The sequence below is a fragment of the Amblyraja radiata genome, chromosome 6 (genome assembly GCF_010909765.2).
Source record: "Amblyraja radiata isolate CabotCenter1 chromosome 6, sAmbRad1.1.pri, whole genome shotgun sequence".
NCBI classification, from domain to species: domain Eukaryota; kingdom Metazoa; phylum Chordata; class Chondrichthyes; order Rajiformes; family Rajidae; genus Amblyraja; species Amblyraja radiata.
Window position 1 is genome coordinate 95,994,968 of NC_045961.1, and position 18,933 is coordinate 96,013,900.

Consider the following 18,933-nt stretch of genomic DNA (forward strand, 5'->3'; position numbering starts at 1 on the left):
GGGTGACTACAGACAGACAATCACAGCTGGCTTAGCCAGCGATGGCAGTTACATTTATTTCCACATGCTCATAATCTTGCATAATTATCATAGCCAGCATAATTATGTCTATTGTCTATTGCATGACCCATTCATGTTGAGCAGCCAGGTGTAGAATGAAATATGTGCTGGGGAGCAGGGTAACTAGTAAAAAGGGAGGGAGTATAAGACCGAAGCAGATTCAGCTCAATAAAATGTAGTAGGAAGGAACTGCGGATGCTGGTTTAAACCGAAGATAGACACAAAAAGCTGGAGTTACACTCAGTGGGACAGGCAGCAACTCTGGAGAGAAGGAATCGGTGATGTTTCGGGTCGAAACTGATGTCTGAAGAAGGGTCTCGAGCCGAGACGTCACCCATTCCTTCTCTCCAGTGATGCTGCCTGTCCCGCTGAGTTACTCCAGTATTTTTGTGTCGATCTTCTATAAAATGTAGGTTCGCTCAGGGCCACCAGCCAGCTCTTGCTAAATTTGCATTACATTGGATACAGATTTGTCGATTTTGTTAATTCACAAATAACTTTCTTTTGACTGGCATTATTCTGGAACACCTCTTGGGTATGTTTGCTGATGGTTCATTTCATTGACAGCATTGTGATATTCACGTGCTTATGATGATCTGAAACAGAGAGGCAAAGCATCACACTCAATCTTCAAAGCCAGGGTAAGGTCCCTCTCATACACAAGAACATGTGTATATCTGGCTGAGAAAAATACCCATTAGGTCAGAGTAGAGGTCTATTTGTTTGCAAATCCTTTGAATCATAAAATTCACAGTTAATTCATACCAACAGCAGATTTATGCAGAAGGCAACATTTAGTTTAGATTAGTTTAATTTAGTTTAGATTAGATTAGTTTAGTTTAGTTTAGAGATATCGCGTGGAAACATGCCCTTTGACCCACTGAGTCTGCACCAACCGGTGATCCCCGCATTCTAACGCTCTCCATGGGGCAATTCATGTTTATATCAAGCTAATTAACCTACACACCTGCACCGCTTTGGAGTACGTCTTTAAGCCAATGCAAAATACAAACTGTGGGAGGAACTCAACAGATGAAGCAGAACCTGTGAGGGGAAATGGACAAACGATGTTTCGGGTCGGGATCCTTCTTCAGACTCAATTCCTTCAAGAGATGCTGCCTAACCCGTTGAATTCCACCAGAAATGTGTTTTATGCTCAAGGTTCCAGCATCTGAAGTCTCTTGTTCTTTTAATCTATTTCTAATAAACTGATCCACAGTGCTATTCGTTCTGGATCTGCTGTAATATCGATGTGGAGACACAAAAGACTGCAGATGGTGAAACCCAGAGCTAAAGATAAATTGCTGGAAGAACTCAGTGGGTCGAGCAGCATCTGTGGAAGCAGAAGGATGCTCGATGCTTTGATATCCTTACAGGAGACAGGATGGTAGGGGGCGGTCAAGGTAGCTGGGGGAGTCTACAGGTTTAGAGTACATATCGGTGGATTGTTTGTTTCCGGTGATGGAGAGGTAGGAAGATCCAGAAAATGAAGAGAAGTGCTTTCGATCAAGGACTTCTGAAATGTCCTCCATCTTTGGGTAACGTGGCTTCCCCTCTGCATGAGTTGATGGAGCCCACTCACACTTCCATCTCCACAGGTCACCTTGCCCCTCCCAAGGCAGAACAGAGAACCTCTGCCATTCTCGAGGAAACAATCCAAATTTGTCCAACCTTTCCTTGTCCGCCAGCCAGCAAACCAGCCAGCATTCTGGTAAACCTCTTCTGAACCCTCTCTAATGCCTCCACATCCTTCCAGTAATGGGGTGACCGGAACTGAATGCAGGCCAAACCAAAGTCTAATAGAGAACATTTCGGGTCGGAACCCTGCTTCAGATGGTCTGAAGGAGGGTTCCAACCCAAAATATCACCTATTCCTTTTCTTCAGAGACGCAGCTTGACCCACTGAGTTACTCCAGCACTTTGTGTCTATCTTCGGTATAAACCACTATCTGCAGTTCCTTCCTACACTAACTCTTATAGAGCCTTCCTAACCCTTATGCTCAATCCCCCAACCAATGAAGGCAAGTATAACTATATGCCTATTTTCCCACCCCAACTACTTCCGGCGGCGGCGACCTGAATCCGGGGCTCGGCCGAGGGCCAATGGACGACATCGTCGGGAGCTCGCAGGTCACAGGTTGGAGCCTGTTTTCCGGAGCTCCCGCGGCAACAGCTTCGTCCGCTGGACTGGAGGGCGGCAGCTTCGACCACCCCGGGCCGCGGAGCTTGAACCGGCCCGTTCGCGGAGCTCGGTTGAGCCACGGGACTGACTACAATCGCCCGGTGGGGTAACAACATATCGCCTCAGCGCAGAGGGAGAATGAGGAGGGAAGAGACAGTAACTTTAAGACTTTTGCCTCCATCACAGTGAGGAGGTGCCTGGTGAACTCACTGTGGTGGATGTTAATTTGTGTTTATTGTGTGTTTTGTTGTTTATTATTATATGTATGACTGCAGGCAACGACATTTCGTTCAGACCGAAAGGTCTGAATGACAAATAAAGGATCTAATCTAATCTACTTGTGTTGCCACTTTCAGGAACCTACGAATCTGCATCTAAAGCTCTTGGCATCAACGATATACATTCCCCTTACGTTCAATCTCCCAAAGTGCAACACCTCACATTTGCTCGGATTAAACTCCACTGCCATTTCTTTGCCCATTTCTGTTGTTGATCCATATCCCACCGTATACTTTGACTGCCTTCTTCATTGTCCACAACTCCACCTATCTTGGCATCATCTGCAATCTTATGAACCAACCCATCTACATTTACATCCAAGTCACATATATGTATATATTTATACATTTATATTCATATTCACTGTAGTCATTTATACATATATATCACATATTATATATATATCACAAACAACAGATTAGATTAGATTAGATTAGATCCTTTATTTGTCATTCAGACCTTTCGGTCTGAGTGAAATTTCGTTGCCTGCAGTCATACATATAATAATAAACAACAAAACAGCACAGATCCCTGGAGAACTCAACTGATCACAAACCTTCAGTCAGATTAACACTCTTCCACTCGAACCCTTGTGTAGGAAAGAACTGCAGATGCTGGGTTGAACCAAAGATAGATACAAAATGCTGGAGGAACTCAGCAGGACAGGCAGCATCTCTGGAGAGAAGGAATGGGTGACATTTTGGGTCTCAAGTCTGAAGAAGGGTCTCGATCTGAAACGTCACTCCTTCCTTCTATCCCGAGATGCTGCCTGTCCCGCTGAGTTACTCCAGCATTTTGTGTCTATCACCAGAACCCTTAAGGGCCTCTCCCACTTAGGTTATTTTTTAGGCCACTACAGGCGACTAGGCTGTCTCCACATGGTCGCCGGGGTGTCGCCTGTATGGTCGTGAGTAGTCTCCTCAGTCGCCCAAAGAGTCGTAGCGTCTTTTTGGTCGCCGCTGGATTTTGAACATGTAGAATAATTTTCGGCGATAGTGGGTTTGACGCCAATGAGCGTAGCTTGACTTCTCCAGACGTAGGTGTTGTCGTAGTTGTCGGCAGGTTAACGTAGGTTGTCGCCGGTGATGACTTTGTTTTATTTTATTGTTAAAGTAATGATTCTATTTCAAATTTTATGTCGAGGAGGGGGGGGGGGGTCCAGTCGCTGTTTTTTCGGCGACCTGCTACGACCATGACAGTCGCCTAAAAATAGTTTAAGTGGGACAGGCCCTTTAGTCTTCTATGAGTGAACCAGTCCTGAATCCATACAACCAGGTAATTACGAATCAATTGTGCTTTTTGTTACCGCATGTATACAGTTTACTCACAGTGAGTTAGGGAAAGAAAAGTGAAGGGCTGTTTCTGCAGGAGATTTCATGCAGACACAACCACCCCACTGTTACTAAGAAGCCTCACTTACCCAGATCGAGATGGATGTTGGGAACAAATGAATTGAGAAAGAACATGAGGATAACAAATCCCAAAACGCTTGAGCATTTCACCAGCAGGGCCTTGTCTATTATCCTGTGCTGCAAAAATACAATCAATAATATGTAAACCTTTGTGTAAAAATTGCAGTTAACTTTACAAATTCAATGGTTCAGTCCAGGCAAAAAAATCTAAACACATTACCAGACCTCAGTCTCTGTGCACAGAAAGTATGATAGCAGTATAATCCAGGCACCGATCCACCTGCCGATCAATAATACTCTTTAGACATCTGACAGACTGAGAATTAATCTTTGATCATTTTTAATACTGATTTTGTAAAATGGTAACTCGAAACTTGGAACAGGCATCTGCTCCCGTCGGATGGAGAATTCTGTGATGTTTCTTGCATTATTATTACCAATTGGGGTTTTTTTTACGGATAATCGCTACAAGCAGCAAGCAAGTGCTTCACTGATGTCATTACTTCTAAACTTTCTAATCTCCAATGGCCACACAGCAACATTAGCCAGCATGAATGAATAAAAATAGTATTATCCTGGCTGTGCTTTGGAAATAAGCCTGCTAAAGTTTCAGGTGAGTTTGGAGGTTTGGGTGGGATATTTAAAGGTAGTTTAAAGATACAGCATGGAAACAGGCCCTTCAGCCCACCCAGTCCATGCGGACCATCCTTCGCTGGTTTACTCTATCTAGTTCCATGTTATCCCACTTGCTCATCCACTCCCTACACACCAGCGGCCGTTTGCAGATGCCTTCCTGTCTTTTGAGATGTGAGAGGAGACCTGAGCACCCGGAGGACACCCGGGCAGTTAAATAAGGTTAAGGTGCAAACTCCACATAGACAGCACCCGAGGTCAGGATCGAACCTGGGTCTCTGGTGCTGAGACCCAGCACTACCATCTGCACCACTGTGTCACCCTAAGGTATGAAAATGTTAGACTGTGATATCTGAAGGGTCCCGACCCGAAATGTCACCTGTTCATATATCCAGAGGTACTCAAGAGGTACAGTTTTATCTCTAAATTAAACTGCTGTAACTATCAGGTTCTTGAACCAATCTGCACAGCCCTAATTCTACCATGACAAGGGAACACTATCACCCATCTCTTGCACGACTGTAGACTTTCTATTCTAATTATGTTCTTTTTTTGGACAGTCTTCTTTGGACTTTAGACATACAGCGTGGAAACTGACCCTTCAGTCCACGCTGACCAGGGATCACCCCGTACACTAGCACTATCCTACACACTAGGGACAATTTACTATCTCCAGATGCCAAGTAACCAACAAACCTGCACGTCTTTGGAATGTGGGAAGAAACCGGAGCACCCGGAGAAAACCCACATGATCACAGGGAGAATGTACAAGTCAAGTCAAGTTTATTCGTCACATACACATACGAGATGAGCAGTGAAATGAAAGTAGCAATGCTCGCGGACTTTGTGCAAAAAGACAAACAAACAAACAACCAAACAAACTATAAACACAATCATAAACACACACATATTCTTTTACATATTAAATATTGGAAGGAAAAACATTCAGTAGAGTTAGTCCCTGGTGAGATAGGAGTTTACAGTCCGAATGGCCTCTGAGAAGAAACTCCTTCTCAACCTCTCCGTTCTCACAGCATGGCAACGGAAGCGTTTGCCTGACCGTAGCAGCTGGAACAGTCCGTTGCAGGGGTGGAAGGGGTCTCCCATGATTTTATTGGCTCTGGAATTGCACCTCCTGATGTATAGTTCCTGCAGGGGGGCGAGTGAAGTTCCCATAGTGCGTTCGGCCGAACGCACTACTCTCTGCAGAGCCTTCTTGTCCTGGGCAGAGCGATTCCCAAACCAGATGGTAATATTCCCCGACAAGATGCTTTCCACAGCCGCTGCGTAGAAGCACTGGAGGATCTTCGGACACACTCTGAATTTCCTCAATTGCCTGAGGTGGTAAAGGCGCTGCCTTGCCTTACTCATGAGTGCTGCGGCGTGTGATGCCGATGTCATATCTTCAGAGATGTGGATATCTCCATCTCCATGAAGAGAAACTCCATGAAGATAGCGCCCGTAGTCAGGATCAAAGCCGGGTCTCTGGCGCTGTAAGGCAGCAACTCTACCGCTGCGACACTGTGCCACCCAAATTTATTTTAGAGATTCTATGTGTAATTTGTACAGAATTTATGTACAAAGTTCTTTTGTGTGTTTGCCTCAAGTCGATGTGCCTGTAGTTCAAGGTCAAGTTCAAGTGAACTTGGCTTAAACTTGTTCAAATCTTTTTTGTGTGTTTGTCTCAAGTCGATGTGCCTGTAATTCTGCTGCAAGCAAGATTTTTCATTGCACCTCTACTTCATTGTACATGTGCACATGACCATAAACTCAACATGACTTGACTGTACAAGATATACAAAGGGGAAAATCCCAGAGTAGCAATTCATTGATATCGAGTTTGGTGTTTAAAGCCTTCAGGTTTGCAGGTGAAAGGAGATTCACAGAGATTATAGGCCTCAAAGTAAATGTCATACAATGTCTATCATGTCACTTTGACTCTGACACCATTTATCGTTTCATAAGAAACATAAAGACAATGTCCACAAGGCAGAAAATCACCAACCTTCAGTCAGAGGGTGGTGAATCCGTAGAATTCATTGCCACAGAAGGCAGTGGAGGCCAATTCACTGGATGTATTCAAGAGAAAGTTAGATATAGCTCTTAGGGCTAATGGAATCAAGGGATATAACGAGAAAGCAGGGAAGTGTGACTGACTTTGGATGGTCAGCCATGATCATATATAATGGCTCGAAGTGCCGAATGGCCTACTCCTGCACCTATCTTCTATTTTTCAATGTTTCTAAATCAATGGATATTCTTATGGCAGAGTTTGATGGATTCTTGATTAGTCCGGGTATCAGAGGTTATGGGGCGAAGGCGGGAGAAAGGGGTTGAGAGGGAAAGATAGATCAGCCATGATTGAACGGCGGAGTAGACTTGATGGGGCGAATGGCCAAAATCTGCTCCTATAGCTTATGAGCTTATGAACCAAGGACGAAACGAAGAAGAAAAATAGATCATTTTAAAAATTGTGCGTAGGGCCCTTCACAATGCAAGAAGAATGGAAAACTAAGGGAGAAAGGACGATCACATCTTAAACATATCCACTGTCTCAACACTCAATAAAGGGGCAGGTAGTTCTTTCCTGTCCACACAAATAAACAAAGAAATGATCATCACTTTGTAGGACAATGAGGAAACAGTGAAATACCAGCTATGTTACTGGTCTAATAACCTGGTGGTCTGGAATAATAATTTCAATTTATAACATTGAATCCCATCACAGCTTGTGCAGATTTTAGATTCAAATACTTAAATCGATTTGAAATAAGATAATGGGGAAATGTTTTTGTAAATTCATTTGGTTCGCTAACTTACTTTGAGAAAGGAAACTTCTCATATTTAATTGTCTGGCTCCAGACTCAATAAATAAACGGTTGACTGTTAAATAGCCCTGCCAGTATCCATTTTAATGGACACCTGTAGATGGACAATATATGTCAACCAAGCCATGGCCATTCACAACCTGTGTATTAATATCTGTGTATTCATGTATTGTCTTTCCGCAGACTGGTTAGCACGCAGACACAAGCTTTTCACTGTACCTCAGTACACGTGACAATACACTAAACTGAACTAATAAATACTTCCTATAATCTTAAGATGTTCACAGGATTCCTTTGGACGAAGAGTGAAAGAATAGTTCTTCTCAAATCAAATTGTAGCACTTTAACCCATGGTAATAAGTGCCATGTGTAGGAAGGGAACTGCAGATGCTGCTTTAAACCGAAGATAGACACAGAAAGCTGGAGTAACTCAGCGGGACAGGCAGCACCTCTGGAGAGAAGGAATGGTTGACGTTTCGGGTCGAGACCCTTCTTCAGTCTGAAGAAGGGTGTCGAGCCGAAACGTCAACCATTCCTTCTCTTCAGAGATGTTGCCTGTCCCGCTGAGTTACTCCAGCTTTCTGTGTCTATCTTCGTAATAAGAGCTATATTAGTCACAACAAGTAATGACAAATTAAAAAGGTTGTTACCGTTTTCTGTAGTTCCTGAATGTTTGTTTCCCAGTTTTTGTCTTCTTGTGAAATCTCTCTGAAAGAAAATTAACGAGTTCAGATGTTGAAGTGATTCATTCATAGAAACATAGAAACATAGAAAATAGGTGCAGGAGTAGGCCATTCGGCCCTTCGAGCCTGCACCGCCATTCAATATGATCATGGCTGATCATCCAACTCAGTATCCCATACCTGCCTTCTCTCCATACCCCCTGATCCCTTTCGCCACAAGGGCCACATCTAACCCCCTCTTAAATATAGCCAATGAACTGGCCTCAACTACCTTCTGTGGCAGAGAATTCCAGAGATTCACCACTCTCTGTGTGAAAAATGTTTTCCTCATCTCGGTCCTAAAGGAATTCCCCCTTATCCTTAAACTGTGACCCCCTTGTTCTGGACCTCCCCAGCATCGGGAACAATCTTCCTGCATCTAGCCTGTCCAACCCCTTAAGAATTTTGTAAGTTTCTATAAGATCCCCCCTCAATCTTCTAAATTCTAGCGAGTACAAGCCAAGTCTATCCAGTCTTTCTTCATATGAAAGTCCTGACATCCCAGGAATCAGTCTGGTGAACCTTCTCTGTACCCCCTCTATGGCAAGAATGTCTTTCCTCAGATTTGGAGACCAAAACTGTACGCAATACTCCAGGTGTCGTCTCACCAAGACCCTGTACAACTGCAGTAGAACCGCCCTGCTCCTATATACTCCTATACTCCTATATTCAAATCAAATCAGGTCAAAGACAACCCCCTATTCAAGGCCCACATAACTACTATTCCGAAAAATCCCAAACAAGGAAATACTGTCTAAATATTCCTGGATGTATCCAGACCTGATCCAAGCAATTCCCATCGACAATCAGTGTCTGATAGCCAAAGCAATCTCCTACCGCCTGGGTAGCCCACAACCAATGGTATGAACATTGAACACTCCAAATTCAAGTAATAGTCCCTGATCACAGTGAATGGCGGTGCTGGCTCGAAGGGCCGAATGGCCTACTCCTGCACCTATTGTCTATTGTCTACGGTTACCTCCCCCATTTCTCCTCCAAATCTTCAATTTTCCATTTATCCCCCTCTCTCCCGATTCCTTCCTCTCTTATCGCTCCTGGCGGCTTTCATTTCACTCCGCAATTTTTCCTTAATTGATAACCTTTTGGCACCATTTCACCCCCTAGTCTTTGTCGCTTACTCCACTTAGCTGCCAATCACGCCACCACCCTCATCCGTATCACCCTGTCATGAGCCAGGCGTTGCCTCTCCCCTGCTTCTCTTTTCCAGGCGTCACCCTCCCACCCCTCCTCCCCCCCCCGCACGGATGGTCCCCAGCCCACTGAGTTCCTCCGGCAATGTTGTTTTTCCCCTCAAGATTCCAGCCTCTGCAATCTCTTGAACGTATTTCTGTACTGTTTTGACTCCACGATAAACTGAACAGCTTTATTGCGTCCCAATATATTTTAGAGATACAGCCCGTAAACAAGCCCTTCGGCCCACCGAGTCTGTGCCGACCCGCGATCCCCGCACACCAACACACTATCCTACACACACTCGGGACAATTTACAATTATACCTGGCCAATGAAACTACAAAGCTGCACGTCTTTGTAGTGTGGGAGGAAACCGGAGATCCTGGAGAAATCCCAAGCAGGATTTCGGGGACAACGTACAAACTCCATACAAGCAGCACATGTAGTCAAGATCGAACCCGGGTCTCTGGCGCTGTAATGCAGCAACTCTAATGCTGCACCGCCGCGCTGCCCCAATTATACAGCTGATTACAGCTGAGATGTAATAAAAACCCATTTGGTTTATTCGTGCCCTTTTGGAAAGCCTGATATGTTGGTGCATTGAATCATAGAAATCCTGTGGGCTACCACCTCAAGGCTCCAGAAGATATGAATATTTAAGGCCATCTAACCAAATTTATCAAGTTGACTTTTTATTTTGGATAGATTCAATAAACAGATCCTCCGAGCTCCCCTCCTGCAGATGTGAAGCCAGCTGGCAGGTCCCAACACTACTTTTTTCTCGCTTCACATTTGTGAGATAGCACAACTTGGTAAACAGACGTTGGGGGATTGCAGTGGGAATTGAGGCGATGAGATTGGATATAGAGCATTAACCACGTATCCTGGGATGGCAGGACTTCCATATGAAGAAAGACTGGATAGACTTGGCTTGTACTCGCTAGAATTTAGAAGATTGAGGGAGGATCTTATAGAGGCATTATAGAAGTTTCTTATAGCATAAGAGGCATAAGAGTTTCTTATAGAAACTTACAAAATTCTTAAGGGGTTGGACAGGCTAGATGCAGGAAGATTGCTCCCGACGTTGGGGAAGTCCAGAACAAGGGGTCACTGTTTAAGGATAAAGGTGAAATCTTTTAGGACTGAGATGAGAAAAACATTTTTCACACAGAGAGTGGTGAATCTCTGGAATTCTCTGCCATATAATGTAGTTGAGGCCAGTTCATTGGCTATATTTAAGAGGGAGTTAGATGTGGCCCTTGTGGCTAAAGGGATCAGGGGGTATGGAGAGAAAGCAGGTACAGGATACTGAGTTGGATGATCAGCCATGATCATATTGAATGGCGGTGCAGGCTCGAAGGGCCGAATGGCCTACTCCTGCACCTATTTTCTATGTTTCTATGTTTCTATGTCTAAACCATCCAAAAAAGCCACTTGATGGTCCAGCTAAATTGATTGAAAGGTGCAGCTTGGAAACAGGCCCTTCAGCCCATCGGGTCCATGCCAGCCATCGATCACCTGTTCATACTAGTTCCATGTTTTCCCACTTTTGCACCAACTGCTAGCACAAATGGAACAATGTACAGAAGCCAATTAACCTACTGACCCACATGTCTGTCAGATGTGGGAGGAAACCAGAGCACCTGGAGAAAACCCACACAGTCACAGGGACAAAGTCATCCACACCCACCATCGATCACCCCTTCACATTATTTCTATGTTATCCCACATTTGGATCCATGCCCTTTACACTAGGGGCAATTCACAGTGTCTAAAGCATCTTTGGGTTGTGGGAGGAAACTAGAGCACCCAGATGACTTCAGCTCAGTTTAGGGAGAATTTGCAAACCTCATACAGACAGCAACTGAGGTTAGGATTGAATTCCGAGTCGCTGGAGCTGTGAGACAGCGTCTCCACCAGTTATTCCAATTCAGTTTAATTTAGTTTATTGTCACGTGTACTACTGAGATGCAACAAAAAACTTTTGTTGTGTGCTACCCAGCCAGCGGAAAGACAACACATGATTACAATCGAGCCATTCACAGTGTACACATACATGATAAGGGTACAGCGTTTAGTGCAAGGTGAAGCCGGTAAAGTCCGATCAATGATAGTGCGAGGGACTGCAATGAGGTAGATAGTAGTTCACGACTGCTCTCTGGTTGTGGTAGGATGATTCAGTTGCCTGACAACAGCTGGGCAGAAACTGTCCCTGAATGTGGAGGTGTGCGTTTTTACACTTCTATACCTTTTGCCCAATGTGAGAGGGGGAGAAGAGGGAGTGAGATGAGGAAAAATATCTTCACCCAGAGAGTTGTGAATCTGTGGAATTCTCTGCCACAGAAGGCAGTGGAGGCCAATTCACTGGATGTTTTCAAGAGAGAGTTAAAATTAGTTCTGACATAGACTTAGCTAGACATTACACAGGCTAAAGGAATCAAGTGATATTGGGAAAAAGCAAGAACGGGGAACTGATTTTAGATGATCAGCCATGATCATATTGAATGGCGGTGCTGGCTCAAATGGCCGAATGGCCTATTCTTACACCTATATTTCTATATTCTACGTTTCTATGAGTGGCCAGGGTGTGACTCGCCCATTATGTTGGTGGCCTTGCTGAGGCAGCGTAAGGTATAATTGGAGTCAATAACTCACAATGAGAACATGCAAACTGCACACCACCGACAGCAACAGCACCCGAGGTCAGGAATGAACCTGGGTGTCTGGCACTGTGAGGCAGCATCTCTACCAGCCGAGCTGCTGTGCCGCCCTGATGGAAAGAATCCCAGAGTAAACCTTCTCTGCAGGTGACTGATGAAGCATGGAGGCGCAGCAGTAGAGTTGCTGCCTGGCAGCGCCGGAGTTCCGGGTTCGATCCCGACTACGGGTGTTGTCCCTACGGAGTTTGTACGTACTAGTTACTGAGGATAGAAACATAGAAAATAGGTGCAGGAGGAGGCCATTCAGCCCTTCGAGCCAGCACCGCCATTCATTGTGATCAGGGCTGATCATCCCCTATCAATAACCCGTGCCTGCCTTCTCCCCATATCCCTTGACTCCACTAGCCCCTAGAGCTCAATCTAACTCTCTCTTCTTTCTCTGAGACCGTCGGTTTATTCCCACACTCCAAAGATGTACATGTTTGTAGGTGAATTGGTTTGGTATAAGTGTAGATTGTCCCCAGTGTGTGTGGCATAGTGTTAGTGTGCGGGGATCGCTGGTCGATGCGGACTCGGTGAGCCGAAGGGCCTGATTCTACGCTGTATCTCTAAACAAAACTAAATCTAGACATTACACAGGCTCCATATTCATCGTCAATCCCCGTCCAAGCCACATATCTTAAAACAAAAGTTTTTTAAAAAGTACCTTTGAAAGGTCCTCAGCTTTTTCCCAAGTACATTCTCCAGGGTGAGAACCTTCTGCATTAGCAGGCACTTTACCGCAGTCTCTTCTCGGCTGGCAGGGTTAATGCGCTGAGCTGTGAGTCTCCAAACATGAATCTCATGCTTCAACTCTGGGGGAAAATATCATAAAAAATTTAAAATAAACAGAAAAACACGGCATTTTAGAGATGTTTAAGAAAGAACTGCAGATGCTGGAAAAATCGAAGGTAGACAAAAATGCTGGAGAAACTCAGTGGGTGAGGCAGCATCTATGGAGTGAAGGAATAGGTGACGTTTCGGGTCCAGACCCCAGGTCTGAAGAAGGGTCTCGACACAAAACGTCACCTATTCCTTCGCTCCATAGATGCTGCTTCACCAGCTGAGTTTCTCCAGCATTTAGAGATAGTCCCATCTACCTGCACTCAGATCATGAAGATGGACACAAAATGCTGGAGAAACAAAACGAGTCGGGCAACATCTTTGGAGAAAAGGAATAGGTGATGTTTCAGGTCAGAATCGTCTTCAGACTGAGAGTCAGGGGGATATTTCTATGTCTGTTCTGTCCACAAACACTAGCGTAACAAAGTTATAGATAGGTGGGCTTTCCCAGAAGCTCTTATTTGCAAAACTATTTAATAAAAGAGTATGTTTGTATAATGACATTACTTGTGTCAACCACAGTAGAGATGACTGGATAATCCTCATTGTCATTGAGTCACACAGCACGGAAACAGGCCCTTCGGCCCTACTTGTTCATAACGACCAAGATGCCCCATTCAAGCTAATCCTATTTGCCTGTGTTTGGCTCATATCCCTCAGAACCTTTCCTATCCATGTACCTGGCCAAGTGTCTTGTAAATGCTGTTATAGTACCCTCCTCACCCGCCTCCTCTGGTAGCTGGTTCCATATACCCATCACCCTCTGAGCCACCCTCTGAGACCCTCTGACAGGAAAAATGTTCCCAATGTTGGGCGAGTCCAGAACCAGGGGCCACACTCTTAGAATAAAGGGGAGGTCATTTAAGGCTGAGGTGAGAAAAAACTTTTTCTCCCAGAGAGTTGTGAATTTATGGAATTCCCTGCCACAGAGGGCAGTGGAGGCCGAATCACTGGATGGATTTAAGAGAGAGTTAGATAGAGCTCTAGGGGCTAGTGGAATCAAGGGATATGGGGAGAAGGCAGGCATGGGTTATTGATAGGAGACGATCAGCCATGATCACAATGAATGGCAGTGCTGGCTCAATCCGAATGGCCTCCTCCTGCACCTATTTTCTATGTTTCTATGTTTCTAAAATGTTGACCCTCAGGTTCCTATTAAATCTTGCCCCTTTACTTTAAACCTAATGTCAATGTGGCCTGTTGGTCACACTACTGTGCACATAATATGCATGTAATTATACTCCAATCTCTGCAGTTTTCTGGGGCATAATCCATATTTTTAATGCGGAAAAGTAGTCTGTCGAAGTTCAAATTCCTTGGATAATGTGTACTGTACAAATTGTCCGTGTTTGCTATGAGACCAATGAGGGTGGCACAGTGGCACAGAGGTGGAGCTGCTGTCTCATGGCGCCGGAGACCCAGGTTTGATCTTGGCCATGGGTGGAGTTTATACGTTCTCCACACTATGTGTGGAGTTTATACGTTCTCCTTGTGACCACATGTGTTTTCTCCAGGTACTCCAGTTTCCTCCCACATTCCAAAGGCATGCAATAAATTGCCCTAGCATGCAGGATGCGGGGCTGTCCCACTTGGGCGACCTAATTGGTGAGTTTAGAAGAGTTTGAAAAAATGACATGTTGAAGACCTCCTTCGACTATGTTGAAGACTAGCTTCGACTAGCTGCGACTAACTTCGGGAAAATTGGACACCGAATAGTGGAGAGTGAAGATGACCTCCTTCGATCTCCTTCGACCTCCCTTCGACTATGATGAAGACTATCTACAACTACCTTCAACTACCTTCGACTACCCTTGACTACCTACGACTAGCATGCCAACCTACTACGACCTACTACGACTACGAATAAAATAAGTATCGATTTTTTTCCAATGGCAATCTTTTTTTACTCGCGGGCATTTTTTAACCTATTGAAAAAAACGCCGCGACCTAGCTGAGGCCTCGAGTACGCGGAGACCACTCTCGAGCATGAAGTAGAGTTACGAAGACCTCCTACCACCTTGTGTCGATCATGCTGCGAGTATAAGTCGCCAGTACTCGCTGATTAGGTCGCCCAAGTTGGGCAGGTCCTTTATGTGTGATAACAGAGAACTGGTGTATGGATCGGTGCGGACTTGATGGGCCGAAGGGCCTGTTTCCATGCTGTATCTCTCAACTAAACCAATCTTTAGCCTACCCCAGCATAAAATGTTTGAAGTACTCAAGGGGTTAGGCACTATCTAGAAGGTATGAAATCACCTGTTGGTTAAATGCTACCAACTCCAGGCCACACCAATCTAACACTAAAAGATACAGAGTATGTACTCTAGAAATCTGTGGCAGTGAGGCCCAATGCAAATTGGAGGAACAGCGCCTTATATTTTGCTTGGGCAGCTTACAACCCAGCGATATGAATATTGACTTCTCTAACTTCAAGTAACCCTTGCTTTCCCTCTCTCTCCATCCCTCCCCCATCCTAGCTCTCCGACTAGTTTCACTGTCCTCCTGATTAAATGTTACTGATTGGATGCCTAGTGATTGGATCACCTTCCCCTCAGCTAACAATGATCCATTGTACATTTTCCTTGATCTTTGTTCCCTCTGATCTCTCGTTTTCACACCTCACCCTTCCATATCTCTAGGTCTCTCTGGGTCTCCCTATCTCCTGAAGGGCCTGTCCCACCAGCATGCGATTGCATACGTCTAGCGCGACCAAACGTGGTGGCTTGAGGCGTACGGCCTCGCGGGGCCGGTCCCACTTCCAACCGCGGAGGCGTCTGGAGTTGTGCGGGGCTGGTCCCGACGTCATACTCACCAATCAGTTGGGCAGGAGGTGGGCCGACTGAATTTGGATATCGCACGGCGTCGGGCGGTTACGTCATCACGCAACGACACGCCGGGAGGTGACATCATCGCGCAACGCCACGCGCTAGGCGTACGCTGTCAAGACGCTGCGTACGGCATCGTGACGTTGCGTACGGCATCAAGACACTGCGTACGCCCGTCGAGGTGCTGCGTACGGCCTCAATGTGGCTGCGGGCCGGCAGGCCGTTGCCGCGCTGAATTTTTGAATACGGTCAGTTTGTCGGAGCCCCGTGCGATGTCGGGACCAGCCCCGCACAACTCCATACGGCTCCGGCGATCAAAGTGGGATCGCCCCCGCGAGGCCGTACGGCTCAAGCGACCACGTTAGGTCGCGCTCGCCGCATGCAGTCGCATGCTGGTGGACAGGCCCTTGACTCTCAATCTGAAGAAGAGTCTCAACCCCGAAACGTCACCTATTCCTTCTCTCCAGAGATGCTGCCTGTCCAGCTGAGCTACACCAGCATTTTGTGTCTATCTTCGGTGTAAACCAGCATCTGATGTTCTTCCCTACACAAGAGAAATTACCCTTCTTTATAACTGAGCCAGCTCTACTCACAATGTGGACCCAGCTTTGGTTCTGGTTTATTTCCAGCATTTTACCTCTTTTCTTAAGCTTCTATAAAACAGAGTGTGTGTTGGCAGCAGTGTCAGTCAATCAGCTACAGTTGGGGGAGTATATGCATCTGTACTCACATCTGACAGTAAATCACACAGTAAACAACGTCAACTTCTGCAAAAAATAGTCTAATTAAAGAAAGGAGAGAGCAGAACATGAAAAAAAAACCGCCTGTAACTTTCAAACAAAGTGAAAGTAGAGCAATTTTACCAGTGAAGTGTCACAGACAGAGAGAGGTTCTATCTATCAAATGGGTGTTTTTATTCCATATCACAGCAATGAAGCCTTCTTGTTTGGCAGTGAAATTGCCCAGTCATCTTCACCTCATCCTGTAGAAGGTTTGTCATTATTTACCACATTCCAGTGGCACGGTGGCGCAGCGGTAGAGTTGCTGCCTTACAGCGCCAGAGACCCGGGTTCCACCCTGACTACGGGCGCTGTCTGCACAGAGTTTGTACCTTCTCCCCGTGACCTGCGTGGGTTTTCTCCGAGTTCTTCGGTTTCTTCCCACACACTTGCAGGTGAAATTGACTTGATATCAATGCAAATGTAAATAAATTGGCCCTAGTATGTGTAGGGTAGTGTTAATGTGTGGGGATCGCTGGTTGGTACGACTCAGTGGGCCGAAGGACCTGTTTCCACACTGTATCTCCAAACTAAAGTAAAATTCCCATTCACCAAGCCCATGCCGACCAGTAGGCCATAATTCAATCCCACACATCTGTGTCTTTTAAGTTCCTGGGAGCCATCATCCCCAAGGACCTTAAGTGGGGGCTACCATCGACTCCACAGTCAAAAAAGCACAACAGAGGATGTATAACCATATAACCATATAACAATTACAGCACGGAAACAGGCCATCTCGGCCCTACAAGTCCGTGCCGAACAATTTTTTTCCCTTAATCCCACCTGCCTGCACTCCTACCATAACCCTCCATTCCCTTCTCATCCATATGCCTATCCAATTTATTCTTAAATGATACCAACGAACCTGCCGCCACCACTTCCACTGGAAGCTCATTCCACACCGCTACCACTCTCTGAGTAAAGAAGTTCCCCCTCATGTTACCCCTAAACTTTCTACGGCAGCTGAGGAAGCACAATCTGCCACAGGCCAATCCTACATGGCCATCGTAGAGTCTGTTCTCACCTTCTCTATCATAGTCTGGTTTGGCTCAGCCACCAAGCACGACATCTGGAGGCTGCAGAGAATCGTCCGATCAGCAGAGAAGATTATTGGCTGCAACCTTGCCTCCATTGATGAACTGTACACTGCAAGGGCCAGGAAGCGAGCGGGCAAGATCATCTCTGACCCCCCTCACCCTGGCCACAAACTCTTTGAATCAGTTCCCTCTGAAAGGCGACTCCGGACTGTCAAAGCTGCCACAGCCGGACATAAAAACAGTTTTTATCCACGAGTAGTTGCTCTACTCAACAGCCAAAAATCTGTAGCCTCCCTTTCATCTGGTATTTTGTTGGTTCACATACTTGATCAATGGTGTTTTATCATTAATGTTTTATTATTATTAATGTTTAGTGTTCTCTGAGTCATTCGTAACTGTCATTGTATGTCATGTTGTTACTTGTGGGCGGAGCATCAAGGCAAATTCCTTGTATGTGAATACTTGGCCAATACACTTACTTACTCACACACGAGGGGAAATATACAGAAGCCAATTAACTGACAGACCTGCACGTGTGGGAGGAAACCGGAGCACCCAGAGAAGACCCATGCAGGTCAGGGGAAGAACGTACAAACTCCACACACACAGCATCCACAGTCAGGATGGAACATGTTCATAAGGGATAGGAGCAGAATTAGGCCATTCGGCCCATCAAGTCTACTCCGCCATTCAATCATGGCTGATCTATCTCTCCCTCCTAACCCCATTCTCCCAATAACCCCTGACACCCGTACTAACCATGGTCCCTGCGCTATGAGGCAGCTGCTCTACCGCTGACCCACTGTGCCGCCCTGGTACTGACCAAGAGGAATTTTGCAAAGTTTGCGTAAGAACGTAAAATCATTAAAATGAGTAAACCTGAGCTGAGATTAAAAAATTGAGACGGAGCATTCTGTCTGAAGAACAAAAGAGCTGCTCGGAATAAATCATAAGATAAAATAATTGGTCGAGATAGTAAAAACATGTAGAAAACAGGTAGTAAAAATAAGGTAGACAACAAATGCTGGAGAAACTCAGCGGGTGAGGCAGCGTCGATGGAGAAAAGGAGCAGGCGATGTTTTGGGTCGCGACCCTTCTGATTAGATGTGTCAGGCTGATGTAATTAATGGAAAAAAAGATTTTGTAACTCAATAACGTTTACAGTGCTGTAGATAGACCCTGTGGAGATCATCACCCACAGACAGAACAGTTCTGAGAACTCATACAATTATTCCAATCAAGCAGTGCTCAAGTGCACCTTTCCAATTTGGAGCATTTGTCATGGGGTCACCCTTCCAATGTTTTCATGCCGTTTTGAATATGTTTCCATTACTTCTACTTATCGAGTCCACACACAAGATTAGGAATTGTTCAGCCAGAGCTGAACGCACTTCTCAGCATCTGCATACAATGGCGTCTTGCGCTTGTAGCGCTTAGACAT

General features: G+C 45.5%; 1 protein-coding gene across 1 annotated transcript in view; it reads right to left on the reverse strand.

The window, feature by feature from the left end:
• Nucleotides 1-612: 612 nt before the first annotated feature.
• The window catches only part of LOC116974738 (P protein-like), a 28,696-nt gene continuing 10,375 nt past the window's right edge, over nt 613-18,933 (reverse strand). Inside the window, exons 2-5 of the mRNA XM_033023453.1 lie at nt 12,676-12,823; nt 8,045-8,102; nt 3,942-4,050; nt 613-656 (exon numbers count right to left, since the gene is read on the reverse strand). Coding sequence (XP_032879344.1) covers nt 613-656; nt 3,942-4,050; nt 8,045-8,102; nt 12,676-12,823 — 359 coding nt within the window. The remainder of the gene's footprint in view (nt 657-3,941; nt 4,051-8,044; nt 8,103-12,675; nt 12,824-18,933) is intronic.